Source organism: Mastacembelus armatus, chromosome 7 (assembly GCF_900324485.2).
Source record: "Mastacembelus armatus chromosome 7, fMasArm1.2, whole genome shotgun sequence".
In the NCBI taxonomy this organism is placed as follows: Eukaryota; Metazoa; Chordata; class Actinopteri; order Synbranchiformes; family Mastacembelidae; genus Mastacembelus; species Mastacembelus armatus.
In genome coordinates this window covers 1017264-1033698 of record NC_046639.1, presented here as the reverse complement: position 1 = coordinate 1033698, position 16435 = coordinate 1017264, and the positions used below count along the sequence as shown (strand labels likewise).

The 16435-nt window shown below is 45.4% G+C and overlaps 1 protein-coding gene across 3 annotated transcripts in view; it reads right to left on the bottom strand.

Moving 5' to 3' along the window:
* Positions 1-1094: 1094 nt before the first annotated feature.
* rarga (retinoic acid receptor gamma a) overlaps positions 1095-16435 on the bottom strand; it is a 40826-nt gene continuing 25485 nt past the window's right edge. For all 3 annotated transcript variants that reach the window (XM_026331884.1, XM_026331883.1, XM_026331886.1), the window contains 7 exons: positions 7263-7411; positions 6748-6889; positions 5652-5815; positions 5107-5283; positions 4603-4807; positions 4216-4374; positions 1095-3838 (listed from right to left, as the gene is read on the bottom strand). In XM_026331884.1, coding sequence (XP_026187669.1) covers positions 3474-3838; positions 4216-4374; positions 4603-4807; positions 5107-5283; positions 5652-5815; positions 6748-6889; positions 7263-7411 — 1361 coding nt within the window. In that variant the 3' untranslated portion in view covers positions 1095-3473. The remainder of the gene's footprint in view (positions 3839-4215; positions 4375-4602; positions 4808-5106; positions 5284-5651; positions 5816-6747; positions 6890-7262; positions 7412-16435) is intronic.

The window sequence follows — 16435 nt, the reverse complement described above, 5'->3', positions numbered from 1 at the left end:
TTGATCTGTCTTTAATGATAGTTAATTAAAGCAATCATATAATTGATAGAATCTCATCTCTGTTTATCACCCTCCTCTGAGTCTCGCTCTCCTCGCTCTCTCGCTGTCCGTCTGTCTGTCTATTAATAAAATCAAGGTGAGAGATTAGTATCCCACCCTGGTACACTGAAAGTAAAGAGGTGTTTACCATCAGTAGTCCCACTAAGTGGGTTTCCATTCTTCATCAGGATCACATCAGTGACAGCGATGCACCCAGGACAGCTTGGTCCAACTGTAGCTGTGTTAGTTTGACAAATGTGTTGACTGAGCTGAGTTTCAGTTCATGATGTCCTGTAATATTTCACAGGTCATTACCAAAACAGCCTCTTGTACAAGATCAAATATCACACATGTCCAACAAAATCTGAAGCCATGTCGGACCATGTTCTGTTTAGCTTGAAGCATCACTTTCATTTTCCTTAGTTTGCAACTGACATGTACTTTCATCTAAAAAACTTTTTTTTTTTTTTTTAAAGAAGAAACCCATCAAACTTTCACAGAGACAAAAGAACAGATTATCATAACAGCTGCTCGTTATTTTACTGCCAATCAGCCTTTATTTGTGTTGGTGAGGTTTATGTATTTATCGAGTGTAACCTGCTGTTCTTCTGTTACACTTTGGCCACCTTTCTAAAACTCAGTCAATAACAGACAGATTTACTTTTTAATTTGTAGACCTCTCTGCGAAACAAAACTGTGGGGAAAAGTAGCTGTGGCGATGTTTTATGCTACCACCTGGACACCTTCAACTGCAGAGTGAACAGATCTCTGAAACAGACCTTTATCTGATGTCCTTGTTCAGCAGGAGGTTGTGATTTATTAGCCTCTGCACCCACAGCTCTTCATGACCCAACAACCCTTTTTCTCATCCTCCATGCAGGGTGAACACTGCTGCATGCAATATAACCTGCAGCCATGGTGCAAGAGCTCCCTCTTGTGTTGCACATGGGTAATCCACGGTAATGTTCACCCAAAGCTGTTCATCTACAGAGAAACTTCTAATCAAGCAAGGTCTTCTTGCACCGTGAAAAAATAAATACATTAAAAAAGTCCAGTAATCTCACAAAATTAGTTTATTGTGCCTCTTACTGTTTATATGGCTTTTCTTTGTATGACAAAAGTTGACATAAACAGAGGGTAGACAACACCTCGGCCATGTTGACAAACAAAAACAAAGCAACGTATTCTCAATGTTTTTCCTGCATTACCATCATTAACATCATGACAGCCCAACAGAAAGGATGAGGTCGTCACACAGGTGTTTGTGTGACAGCACCATAAAGACATTCACCCAATGGCTGAAAACATGTTAAAGCATTTACATACACACGCACACGCACACTCACATTCACACACACACACACACACACACACACACGACTCTAAATGAGGAGACCTGCCCATCTTTAGAAAATGGGACCTCTCGCTGCTACAGAAAGAGTGTTCATATTGCTTCAGAGAGAGAGAGAGAGAGAGAGAGAGAGGAACTCTGTACTGTATATCAGCTGCACCCTCCCGCTGATTGGCTACTGAGACATATTGGCAATAACGAAACGATACATGAGAACACAAAATCCTCCACAGCTCCCTTTAAAGAGGAGTGAGGATATACACAAGATGATGATATAATGGCTTTTGGGATGAGAAGGCAGTTTGCTGCATGGATGCCAGCGTGAACACAGGCAGGGCAGTGATGATGATGATGATGATGAAGACAACGATGATTCACCACACCTACGGGAGAGTCAGACTGGCATCCATGCCATTTTTCAGACTTGTCACCTTCTAAGTATACGCAGAGGGGTTGGGTTGATCAAAACGGAGTTGATAATACACACATAAATATTGCCCGTTTCTAGCGTGCCGGAAAGCAGCTAGGGTTTGGTCCTTACTGAAAAGCCCTGAGTCTGATTCCAAAATGTCTTCCATAAGGATTCCCGCTTTTGACTTGCATATGTCCTTGATCTCTGTGTTTGTGCATAATGTAGCAACTATGTGTGTCTGGATGTTTTTCCCATAGCGAAAGTGTGAATTTGTGTGTTTGTCTACTGACAATATCGCGGAGTGCTCTAAAGTTGGTCGTATTCAATATGCTGATGTTGTCATCAGTTCAGATATGCTGACGCAGATATAATCTCACAGACAGAAACTCTACTCTCAGCGGACCAGATGTGCGTTACTTGAATAGAGGATCACAAAAGTGCTACATATACAGTCAAAGGTAAATCTCTGTCTGGGTACTTGATGCCAGGTCAGCACATCTCCTACAGGTCTGGATCTGTTGAGGGTAGAGTGCAAGGAGTATGTGTGTGTGTGTGTGTGTGTGTGTGTTCTATACATTTGTGTGTATATACTATGCATGAGATGTTTGCGTTAGTGCACGTGTGAGTGAGCGCTCTGCTGTGAGGATAACTGGGTCTGAGCTGGAGTCCCTGCCAGTAGTCGAACTCATGACTTTTCCAAACTTTGGCACAAAGATCTTGCTTTCCTGACAACATATGTTGGCTGCAATGGGAGCAAAACAGAATAATGCCAATTCCCTGAAAACGAAAACTGATTAAGTCACTGCAACATAACAATAGTCCTCTGGGTTGATTATCATTGACATCTACAATGAGGCAAAGTGCCCAAAAAAGCCCCAGCTAAGCACATGTAGCTGATAAGGAAGACCCAGCCAGTTCTGATTACCCTTCTTTCCCTGTGAATATCTTCAAAGAGAAAACTTGTCTAAAGGATTCATATATATAAAACCAGAATAGCAAATAAAGACAAAAATATAATGGTATATAGATATGTATGGACTTATTCATAAATTGGAAGAAGAGAAAAACTGAAAACAATATTCAAAAGCAATAACCAAAGAAACAAAATATTAGCATACTTGATTTGGTTTTGTCCTGTACTCCTGTTTTGTTTTTTTTTTGTTTTTGAGAAATGTGCTTGTGGTAATCCATCCGAATCAACTGCTCAGTTCTGGTGGTGCGTTTGCCATTCCCCTGTTTAGACATACACAACAATAGTGGAAAAAAAAAGAGGCATTTAGCTTTCTCAAAGACGTTATGCTCTTTTTGTCACTATGACTTCCCTCGGCTATGCCAGGAGTTCATATGATTTACTGTCATCTCTCCTTTGTTTTTCCGTAGTTCACTTGTCTTGGACCATGTGGCCTGAGTTAGAAGTGTCTGTACACATAAGGCTCTGCTGTGCTCCGCTGAGAAGGACACAGTGATGTGCAGTAAGGAGAGAGAAAGGGGAAGGAAAGGCCAGCATTTGTTTCAGGTGGGAGAGTGAGTCAGGTGTGTGTGTGTGTGTGTGTATGAGTGTGTATGAGTGTGTGTGTACGTGTATGAGTGTGTATGAGGGTGTGTGTGTGTGTGTGTGTGTGTGAGAGAGAGAACCTGCATATGAGTGTGTCTATGTATGAAATGCTGCTTTCACTGTGCCCTCCCAACAAGGCCTTTTCTCGACCCATCTATGGCATCCAGAACTCCCCAGGGCTCTCCATCACTGTCCGAGCCCCTGTCCCGCTCTTCATCTCCCACATCATCATCGTCATCCTCATCCTCCTCCTCTGGTGACGGCTCACTGCCATTCTCTGTGGCCCAGCTGTCATCCTCATCCTCTGCCTCCTGCTTTAGGACCAGGGCTGGTGGGGCAGGTGGCGGTGGTGGTAGGGGTGGCGGGCTCTCGTTGGACTCTGTTTGATCGTCAAATGCCTCTGGATTCTCAAGCATCTCCCTGATCAAAGGAGGCATTGGCCCTGGGATCTCCATCTTCAGAGTGATGGCTCTCTCCGCACCTGGAGAAGGAAAACATGGTGATGGTAGATAAGTGAAAAGCTGTGAATATCAGAGGTGCAGCTGAATCTGAATGCAGTATTTACAATAGGGATGTGCAGAGAGTTCAGTATTTGCATGTCTATCTGTATTTGTTGAGGCGGCAAATTGATGTGCATCAGTATTCAAATGAATGTTGAAACAGGTGCATGAATCCTGTTAATATTAATAAGTGAACAGAGTCAACAAGAATGTGGTCAACTAACGATCTAACTGTCCACAAAAACTCTGCAAACAACAGGCTAACGTGAAGCTACAGGGCTGAAAGCTGAACGCCTCAACGAGAACTTAAATGACCCAGCAAAAAGCTCTTTTTCAAACTCAGGCCCCTCATACTGACCCTTGGTGCTGATGCCCCTGAGGTCAGTGATCTTCATCAGCATGCGTGGGAACATGTGGGGCTTGTTGGGGCGGCGGCGGCGGGCGTAGATCTTCAGAGCTTCAAGTAGCGGCTCTTGCAACTTATCTACTTTCTGAGGCTCCTCCAGGTCCATGCGGTCTGAAGAAGGATGTAGAAAAAACATCATATATCGTATTATTTACCACACCTGTAGTAAAAGAATTGCAGAATTGTGAAATGTCTTACTGGTGCTTGAAATAATAGCATTTATTTATCTATTGAATGTTTTTGCGAGCTGTTTTTCCTCTCCGTTAGTAATCCTACTGGCAGAAATGCTGAAACACAGTTTCTCTGTTGCTGATGTGGTCAATGTGTGAGCTGCAGTACCTCCACAGATGAGGCAGATGGCACTGAGGAGGCCGGTTTCTGTGTCGTCCATCTCCAGCGGTAGAAGCTGGCCAGCAAAGGCAAACACTAGGTCTGTGAGCGGTCCAAAACCGGCATTGTGCATCTGAGTCCGGTTCAGAGTCAGGCCATCTGAGAAGGTCATGGTGTCCTGTTCTGGGGTGTAGCGTGTGCAGATCCTCAGCATCTGTGAAGCAAAAGAAGGTGGATAACATTGTTAAGTAATGGGTAGATACATGATGTGAAGGTTATACAACATCTTTTAGTAGCAACAGCTTTACAAACGCTATCAGCTTAAGGTGTCATGTTATTTTTGAACAACTTTCACACCTAACATACGCTCTGTTGTTTGGGGAAACCTTCACCCTGCACTAACACTTTTCACCAGCAGATGCCAATATTCCTTCATCTCAGGCTGAAGTGCCATTTATTTTTCAGAGTAAGTGAAGATGACACACAGGAAAAATAAATACAATGGCTCCTCACCAGTATGTCCAGGCAGGCCGACTTAAGTAAAGTGATCTGATCAGCAATGGTGAGGCTGGTGAAACCCGGCAGCCGCTTGGCGAATTCCACAATTTTGATGATGCATTTGGTGGAGAGCTCACTGAACTTGTCCCACAGCCCCAGATCCAGCTGGACACGATGGTCCGAGCTGGAATTCTGCAGAAACACAAAAGCAGCCACAGTACAGCGTGCTGTTAACAGAGGTGGTGTGCAACCATGTTTGCATGAAGGGCGAGCGTGCCCAAGCCTCACACAACACATTTACATTTTACATCAATCAAAGGGGGAAAAAAAAATCAATTTACATGTTGCATCAATCATTCAGAGGCCACACAGATGGCTTAATGGGGAACTGAATAAGTTAAGCCACCACTAGGTTGGGAAAGCTATGGTGAATTTCCATCTTTGCACGCAATTCAAGAGCTCTCTGTGACGGCATAGCGTGGAGAATGTTGCCACACACGGTATGAGCGAACACCATTATAGGGTGTGTGTGTGTGTGTGTGTGTGTGTGTGAGACTTACGGTGGTGTATTTGCCCAACTGGCAAAGTGATGGGAAGGTTTCTTGGTGAGCCTTGCTGACTTTATTGACCAACTCCTCGAGCTCCCCACTTAGCTCATAGCTTTCTGGAAGCACCACCTCCTCCTTCACATCCTTCTTCTTTTTGTTTCTGTCATTACGGACCGCTAAGTGAACAAACAACAAAAGTCAAAGCAGTTAAAAGAACAATTTGCCACTGCTTTGTATAAAATGCAATTGCAGGGATCCGTTACAGAACCTTCTTGTATCTGTGATCACATGCCAACACATGCACAGTGTCAAGGACATCTTGGAAACCAGTGGAAACCAGAACTCAGAAGCAACTAACATATTTCCTTTAGCACAGCACAGAACGGACACTGGCTATCTCTTCCTTATCATCTGCTCTCTTCCTCGTCCATCTCTCTATCCACTTGACCGGTGCACATAAGCCAGTTGTCCACCCGCTCCCTCTCTAACCCCTCTCCCTCCTCCTCCCATACTTTCCTTCCTGTCAGGATATCCAGTAATAGCAGAGGCACAATGTGATCCCGGTCTTAACACACATCCCACACAAACATTACACCCACGTACAAGTCCCGTGGGCTCGGCGAAGGGCAAGAAACTGCCACTTAACCACAGTCGTCCACACACAGGGTCGAACTAAAGTGGACACAAAACTGTGTTTGATTCAGCAAAACTGTGTCTGTACTGGCCAAAGGGGTGAGGTTTTGCGGTGAAACAGGAAGTCAGAATTTCGTAAAGCGATTAGTCATATGATTGGTACAGTGCCCAGCCTCGCCCTGATCACCACCCCATCATCTGCTTCTGTTTTGCCTGCTGCGTATTTTCCCAGATAACTCACTAACTGAGCATTAATACATCAATAAGTTCACTCTGTGTAAACCAGGTCACGAAAAGTAGAATTAAAATATCAGCCGCCTGCCAACGTCTCAGGTAAACTATTCTGTGTGCACACTGATCTATGTCTGAGCCTGGTGTGTGTGTCTGGATATTCACTTGTGTGTAAGAGAGTGAATATCCATGTTTTGGAAGTGGGTCTCTCTATCTCTTGGGACACCAGTCCTGCAGGGCTCACCTTCCTTGGACATGCCGACCTCAAAGCACTTCTGCAGCCTGCAGTACTGGCAGCGGTTACGTGTGACCTTGTTAATCTGACAGTTCTTGTCTCGGTGGCAGGTGTACACCATGTTCTTCTGGATACTGCGGCGGAAGAAACCCTGGAGCATCAGGAAGCAAGAGACAAAAGGGTAGAGGGTAAGAGAGAGAGAGAGGGGGAGATTGTGTATTACGGTCAAGTCATCAAATCAAGGATATGACATTTAACCGTTCATACTCGCCCTTCTGACGTGTCTTTCAATCCAGAACAAAGAAGTGAAACAATCTAGCATTTAAATCTTTTGCATTTCACTTTCTTTTCCGTGATTACATCCTTACATTTTCAGAACCACAATCTCACGCATATCACAGAAGTAACTGAAATTATCAAGGCCTTTCTACTTGCTATGATGAAGAGGCAGTATTTTTGCAAGCCAGTATTTTATGGATGTAATAAAAAGAAGAGCTCAAACGGGTCTCGCCGGTTCTTCTCACCTTGCAGCCCTCACAAGAGCTGACCCCGTAGTGGTACCCCGAGGACTTGTCCTGGCACACAAAGCAGGGCTTGTAGACACGAGGTGGGGGAGGTGGGGACGGAGAACTAGGTACCATCTCCTCTGAGCTGGTGCTCTGGGTCTCCACCGCTGTGAAAAAGACAGAAAAAAAGACAGCAGAGCACATCAGCATGTGATTTATCACAACTCTTTGTCCTACGGCTACTGTTAAGTCGGTAAATGTCACATGTGCACTTGTCAATACGTGTTGCAGATGTGTATCTAACTTGATATAAAAACAACGTGGCAGCTGACAGCATTTCCTCTTCCCTCTTCACCTGATTTGTAAAGTCAGAGGTGATGCTGAGTAACGGTTATATTAAGCTAACAGTTTCTCCGGAGATGGACCAAGATACATTATCAGATATTTTCTTCTCTCTCTGTGGGACGAAATTGATAAGATACGAGCCAAAAAGAGGAATATGAACTGCAGGCAGACAGTTTCTACAACTCACACACCATCCTGACAGGCAGCACTCAGAACATTATTGGTTTGGACGAAACTTCTTCTTTACCCCGGCAAGCCAGAGTGCCGTTGACTGACAGGCCGCCTGATCAGGACAGGTAACAGAATGAGAGTCAAAGCTGGATCGTCCTCATTCCACAGACCGACAACAGCTCGTGGTGACATCTTGCATGCAGACACACATGTATGCAGAGCTTTTCAAGCTGGGACACCACTGCGACAGCAGCACCACCTCTAGTCACATACCTCCTTCCATTAAAGTGCACTGTTTTCCAAAGAGGAGCCCATACAGGCTCTAAGACACACATGCTGTCCCTTTACTGAACAGCACTTCTTTCAACTTTCACCCTTGGTCACCGTCAAAGTTCAACCCCCCACTCTGCATCTCACCGCCCCTAACACACAAACCCTATTTTTCTCTTGTTTCCTGGCCCTAAATTCCTCAGTGCAGCCCTGCCAGGTTTTAATAGTGGCCCAGGCTCGTAAGGCGGCCTATAAAGGAAGATCCCATGGCTGGACTGGAGGCCCCAGCCCGGCTGGCCTACACTTTATTGAGACTCGGTCACCTTGGGCAGCTATTCACACCACCAGCTGTAGCTCACAGCCCGTAAAAAAAAAAGCCAATCATAAAATAAAAAAACAGGGAGGCTCTAAAATTCTAACTTTTAACTGCCCCCACCTCCCCCAAACACCTTCAATGGAAAGCACAGAGGCTTAGCCTAAACTTAACCTACAACCGCCCCCCCCCCCTTCTCTCAGACTCGAGGCTGAGGCAAAAACCACCAGCTTGGCTTTTTACAAGAGAGGGGCGACTTCAAAAAGAGGAAAAAAAAGGGGCATAAAAAGGGAATCTGATAAAAAACAGAAAGAGGCAGTGGGGGGTAACGGGGAGACGACGCTCCTGAGGGCAAGTCTTGCTCAAGACCAGGCTGACCATTACTACCAGTTCAACTACAACTGCTTTGACTGGCCGGCCACTGCCTCATTAATGACAGCAACAGAAATATGTCAGACGGTTTTCATTTGTTGCCTGCTGCTCAAACATCTGTTTTTCATATGTATTTTTATATTTGACAATTCAGAATCCACATTCAAATTCCTGCTTTGAAAGTCTTACTTTGCTGGAGGCAAAGATGTTTTCCATTAGATTTAAAAGCAATCCCAAAGCCAAATGTGCAAATCAATCCAAAACCTGAAGTGTACACCCGCTGAATGTTTCTACAGCAGTTCTCATATCTCCTGGGCCAGATTGTAACAAAGCAGCAGGGTCAGTGGGAGAGCAGCAACCCCCTGAACCTGCCACGAACCTCTGTGTTTATGCAATAATAACAGCAGCAAATGAGGCTGCAGACCAAGCGCCGACAACCCCTTAGAAAAGGACAAACCATATGTGGCGTCAAGTATCGAACACTGACTGACACCGTCTAAATGGAGAAAGAAAGCAAGCCAAACAGAGAAAGGCCATCCTGCAGAATAGTCGGACCGCTGAGAGGGAGAAAATACACCAGGCTTCATCAACACGTCGAACCCGGTTTCAGCCAGAGAACATGACTCCTGTACACACCTCCCAGACTTTCCCTTGATCAGCCCACTCCATCTGAATCCCCCTTACCTCTTCCCCCAGGGCGCCACAGCGAGAAGGCCCATTCAGGCGGCCGCTCTAAGCCGCTCTCTTCAGCTCAGCTCATCACTGTTTATAAAACAAAGCCCTGTGAAATGAGAGGCCCTCCTTATCAGGACTCTGAGGCCTGGGGCACCATTTGCATGACAATCTGCTGGCCAAGACCTGTGAGGCGATGACGGACGGATGAGATGAGAGGGGCGCAATAGGTAGGTGGCTGCTGTTGTTGGGGGAGGAGAGGAGGATCAGGGAGACAAGGAGAAGGGATAGTTGAGTTATCAGTTGCCACTGTTCACTTCCTGCTAAGTATCAGTTTACTCCCTTAATCCCTTCTCTCAATGCTCCATGTGCACAAGTGGCCCAGCTGCACTGACCAGCCCTAATCCCCTGGTCACACACACCCACAGATGCTATTTATGCACACGGTCTAGACACACACACACACACACACACACACACACACACACACACACACACACACACACACAGACAGGAGGACAATATTGAACAGGTACAAACTAGCAAACACACACACTTCCCTCAACCCACTCCACATTACACTAAAGTGCATGAGCCTGGTAGAAGGATGTGCAATGCATCGCCCTCCATAACCTGATTAGATGTGAAATATAACTGCATGTGACAGAAATAGCTGTTTAGCTGAAGGTGACTTCATCTGGGTCAATTACATTAAATACTAGGTCAAGTCAACTGGGCCAGGCAATGATCCGTTGGGTTCAAGCGATACAATATGAGAGAAAAAGAGAGAACAGGAAGGGAAAATATGGAAAAACAAGGGACTTCCTGGTAGCGCCGAAGCTGCCTGTTGTTCACCCAACTGGAAACGGGAGTGTTTCTAACGTATGTTAGCAAAGGCATGACTATACGGCTCGTGTTGGTGTTGCAACACACTCCTTTTAACTGTGCGGCATATGACATTGTGTTAGAGTAACAAGTATTCTTTCACAATAGGCCGGCAGATTCTGTCTACGTGACTTCTTGGTTTGATTGAATCTTCAGTGCGATGCGGTTCCAGAAGTCTAGTCTTGGCGTGTAAGAGCAATGGCACAGGCCGTTTCTGTGTGAGGACAGTGTATACAGTGCAGTACATGCACAAACGGCACAGACATATTTGTAAGTGTTTATTTATATGTCATTTGCGTGTATGAGCCTTCAGCCAGCGGCGCTGCCCACTCTCTGCAGCCTCAATTTGATTTGCAAATGCATGATTGTTCCTAACAGTGTTTTTTTGTGTGTGTGTGTGTGTGTGTGTGTGCGCGCGTTAAACTGCAAGCTCAGGCATGAGGGGCTTTGTCTCCTCCTCTACCTTCTACCTTCATTAACCAGCCTGTAAAGCCTGCGTGTTCGTGTCCGATGCACCGTAACTGTGTGAGATGTGAGGGCACTGCACCATAGCGGGGCATTGTGAAAAGACGGGTAGTTACTGGGCAGACTTCAGCGGCAGAAGGGGAGCAGATTGAGTGAGGATTGTGAACAGTGGGCTGGAAAACTTGCTGGCACACTAGGTGGGACCTTTGAGGGTGTCCTTGGCCCTCTAGCTCATGGCTGAGGTGACGGCGCCACAGGCTGCTGACTGAGTGACCATCAGCACATCTGAAAGGTTTCCATGAAGAACTGGTCCTTGTGAAAGAGGAAAAGAAAGTACCCCACCCTGGTCAGTGGTGCCAATATTTAATTCTCCTCCTCTGTTTCTCTGCCCACGTCTTCCTGCCATCCCTCTGAGGCTTCTACTACAAATTCCCACACAACAGGCTTGTTTCCTTCCTCTTTTCAGCACCAGTACTTCCGGAGGATCTTCGTCACTGCTGTTGCAGCCACTTCTTCTCTGTGTCTGTCGCTGCCATGCCTTACATGCTCTGTCGTTTCCCACAGGAGGAATAACACTGCTGCTCTGTTCAAGCCCTGTTGCACACGGTTGAGTCACCTGCAAGCTTTCAAGTAAGAAGTCTATCAAGTTTCTATTGTGCAAGTTACACAAGCACTCTGAATGTAATCTGTCGACAATGGAGAAAGAAATAGTTTATATGGCGGAGAAGTCAAAAACTAGGAGGAGGGAGGCAGGCAGGAATGTGTCTGTGTGCGTGTTGACAGTGAGGGGGGTGCGTTCATTAAAGGTGCTGCACAGTAGAAACAGCTTTCAACAGCTGTCAGAAAGCTCATTACCTGTGCTCCAGAGATCCACTCCCTGACACGCCAATAAAGAAGCCCTGCTATGCTGTCTTTTCAAACAGGCACTATGATTAAACTACAGATGGGGAGAAGTTTGAGCAGTAAAAACAGACCAAGCTGGCCAGGAGGAGTGAGAAACCAGACATTAACACACACACACACACACACACACACACACACACACACACACACACCCCTCCAGGATTTTACACCTTTCTGCCAGAACCAGCAGAAAGTCATGAAATAAAGAAAAAGACAAAAACCTGTGCATATCATGATGGACTCATATGATCTGAAACCATGAAGAGAAACTTTTAGCGCGTGATTATAGCTGCTACGTTCTCTAAAGACAAAACCCAGGACTTTTGAGAGTGACACCATGTGACATGGCACACACACTTCTCACTTCTTTATCTATACCCCCGCCCAAAAGAAAACGTACAAGCAGAGCAGAGCGGGAAAGGCAGCAGGTGGGATAAGCTTGTATCCTCAGGGCACATTTTAAAAAGTGGAATTACCCTCGCAGTCTGGTGGTGCTCTCAAAACACCCTTTCTTCTTTACAGCACCTCATAAAGGGCCTTTTGATATTTTCTTGATGGAGTCAGCCAAGCCAACATTTGGCAGAGAGCACCCCCCTTTTCCTGCACCACACAACCCTGTCAAGAAACACACAAGTTGGCTTCAAACAGACAAACATGCCCACCAAGCTGCCTGTCCCCTGTGAACTCAGCAACAACGGTTCCTTCAGATGCCCTTAAACAGTACACGAGGAAGGAGGTGTTAAAATTAGAGGAACACAATTTCAATTAAAGGATTTGAGTCAGTGGTCTTTTCTGGCCAGTGCAGGAAAAAGCAGACAGTCAAGTGCAGATTTGTGGAAAAAATGTGCCTCCTCATCCCTGTGGTGAGCTCCAGCTGACTCTTCATCTGCCCACCAGAAGACGGAGAGGAACACAGCTCTCCTCCAGTGACTGGAGAGTGAACCCAAACCTGGCAACCCGGTACAGGTCCGGGCCATTGATCATGTCAGGAAGACAAGACAACTCACGAGTAGGCGAGGAAGCAGACAGAGAGCAGAGGCAAGCAGACAGGCGAGGTGAGGAGAGAAGACAGGAGAGTCATCGAGGGAAACACTGAGTCTTTGATCCTCTGGTTGTTTCTTGTCCTCCCAGACTTCCTCCCACCATCTGTAGCTCTGGCTCTCACCTGCCGGTCTCTGGAAGGGCCACTACTGCTCGTTCGTTTGCTATTGCTTCCTCCCCACAACAATAGAAACCTACAAATGTAGAAGTAGCCCAGCCGTGGCTGCAGGCTCGCTCTGTCAGAGGAAGTGAGGGGAAAGGAGGATAATGTAAACAACAACAGGAGTATTGACTCCAGCTCACTGGGGAAGCAGCACACAAAAGCACAAAGCTGGAAGGGACGAGTACAATGAAGGCGTAGTTCATTCCTACATAAGCACCTGTACACATCGCACAAAGCATTTTCTCCTTTACATATGTTGTAGCTCAACGAGCATTTTACAAAATCAAGCAGTCGCAGTGACAGATCCACCATCTCTTCTGAGTACTACATTTGCAGCTACATTCGTCCCATGGCTCTTTGAGAGCGGTAAAACCAAAGAGACAAATCAACAATGAGAAAGCAGCCAGAAAATGACTGTGGCTTCCTGACGTGCAGCCTGCAACTATGTGGTGACTTTTGAAATACTGGCACAAAGTCCCCTTAAACTGGCACAAACATTCAAGTCATATCACATGTAGAAATCGCTGAGAAACTTCTGCTGTGAGTGGCTCAGTGGAGCAATGATGCATATCAGAGTTTCTCACTTTTGCTTGGCAATCAACCACCAGCAGGTTGCCCAACTCTGCGTCTGGGTGGAGACTGTCAGATGATATTCAGATTGTGGCCCTACAATGATTCATTTCCTTCTCTGCCTGTCTGTTGATTTGGTGGAAGTTCCATGACAGATTAACATCGGGCAATAATGTCAGTTTGACATTTTGACTATTTTTCGCTCAAAGAATAAGATACATCACTGTGAAAGTAGGCAATGCCCATTCAGCCAGTTCCCATAACAGCTGTGAATCCTGACCTCATTCAGCATTCCTCAACATGGCATAAATCACCCAAAGTAGCCCTTAAATTCTTTGCTGGATCGCTTCCTGTCTAGCTGGCTCTCTATCTGGCTGGCTGGATTTCTCTGTGTTTTCTGGCAAATATGAGGTGCTCAGACAGCAAAGCATGGACTGATAAATCCAGGCCTACAGGCTAGAGGGCTACAGCCAGGTCTCATTCAGTCACAGCTAAGCTGAAGAGATGGACAACCCTCTTGTGCTGCTGTTTTAATTCTCTGGCAGGTGTTTTATTTGGATCATCTGAGCAACCTGCTAGAAGATCCTCCAGCCATAAGCAGCAGAACTGAAAAGGGCTGGTGAGAGGAGCAGCTACAGTAATAAAGCTGTGAAGCTTCTGGCACAATTTACATATGAAGTGAGTGTATTTACATGGACTTCAGTAACCTGGTTATTGCTAGTTTGCTGCAGTAACCTCATTCCTCTGTAAGGTTTAGATAGTTGCATTTCAGTAGGAGCAACCTGAGTTGCCCATGTTTGTACTTAACCAGGACTTTACATGTGGGACAAAATATAAATCCAAAATTTGACTAAAACATAAACAGAAAAAAATCTTTTTTCTGCAGCTGTGCATGAGTAAAAATGGGACATGTGACATTTTGTGCAGCAAAAGAGAGAAATGGTTCATGGTTAAAAATATGATGGTACACCAAATAGAAACCTGATTTCTGACCAGATAAAGCTTTCAGGCTGTGAACAAACTCTCCTGTTTCCCGCCTTCACCCGATTGCTCCCGATAACTGATGTCACATGCACATGTACACACAGCTGGTAAACACAGAAACACATGCACATACACATCTGTGAAGTTAAAAAACTATGGGTTAGACAGACAATACACACCCTGTGTGTTCTCACAGGCAAAATGTACACACACACACACACACACACAAATACACTAGAATAAACCATTCTGGTAAAGTTGCAGTTGCACATGTGCACGTTTGACTAATTTGACTAATGTCCCAATGAAAACAAAGGCAGCAGGCCTCACTGCCCTTCTCTCTCTCTTCTACCTCAGCCAACTCCTTTTCCATCACTCTCCACCCGTGAGCCTAGATAATAGCTGTACTACACCAGTCGCCCACCACCCCCTGCCAAACACCCAGCCCACTGACACACACACACAAAGGTAGGACAGTCCGGCCCGTCTGGGTTTCTACTCCCGGCTTGGCGAGGCCTGTGCTTCTCATAACAGTGGACCCCTGGCAACATTCGAGCCAAGCTGTCAGTCAATAACACGGTGGTAACAGAACTGCTCTCTTCACACTCAGCACACACATGGCTCCAAGCTGACATACACAATTTCCTATATATACTACACACACACACACACGTGTGTAATAGTATGTCAGATACTCACCACTGAAATAAACTCTCAAGTTCACCCAAGTACAAATGCCATGCCACACACAGACACACACACACACAGACACACACACACAGACACACAGACACACACACACAGACACACACACACACACACACACAGCTTGCCTCTGGCCCACACCTTTGTTCAGGAGAAAATGTTCTCAGTAAATAGCCACAATAGCAACAGCCAGACATGGGTCTCAGGGCTGGCAGCTACAATACCTCTGTGACCAGCAAACTATTGTGAAACATCTTACGAAAGTGCACATTTTATACTCGGCTAGAGCTGATACATGGGCAAACTTTTGGCCCAGTTGCCTCATAACAGCCTGTTCTGTCATGTTGAATCCCTGAACGGTATTCCTCGTAATGTGTCAGAGTAAACACTCTTGTGAAATATGGCTGAAAACTGTAACCAAGATGGACGGGAAAAGACAAACATCCAGGCTGGGGCGACGGATTCGTCCTCCGCAGGGCGGCTGATGAGTTTTATTTACAGTGGTGTGACTGACGCTATTGAGGGTCTATAAATTGCTGTTAGAGTAGAACTGGATTCCAGCACCGGTCTGAGGAATTCAGCCTGGCACATTGTCCGTCTCTGCAGTCTGGGTGCCCAACACCAGCCAAACAGGCATGTAGACTCTACACTGACATATAGTATAGAAGTTCACATACAGACTCCACACACGCAAGGAGAGGTCGACACTCATATTTCTGCACGAGCAAAACCACACATCAAATAAGGGCTTGTGGAAAAACCTGAAGCAAATGCAGGGATCCAGTCTGTTTATTTATAGTCAGCACTGCCTTTTAATGGGCTCAGCTACAACTGCAGGGCTGAGACAGACCTGTCAGCAGCTCAGTATTGGTTCTTATCCTGAAAATTCCTTAATTGTATAAAAGTCTTTTACATGTATTAATGAATAGGTCACAGCAAATATGAAACTGTTATTGGCTATAATCAACTGCAATAATAAGTTTAACTTCACAGTTTCAGATTCAGTTTATTGTCTTTGCACAGTACAAATGAACAAAGAGCAATGAAGCTGCTACTCACTTTGTTAACCCCTCGATTTAACATGTAATAGTGTGCTTAAACATTTAATAAATGGGTTATAACACAATAACATAGATGCACTTTTCAACAACCATAACTTTGCTTTATTATATTGTCCTTATTTATCCGTTTATACAGCAGCCTTCACTTATAGGTGCCATTAGAGTTGTTGACAAATACATAAAATATACTTATATTACTCTACAACCTCATTAGAACCTACTTACTACATGTTTATATACTGCGCTTAATCAGGGGCTAGTGTTATCCAGT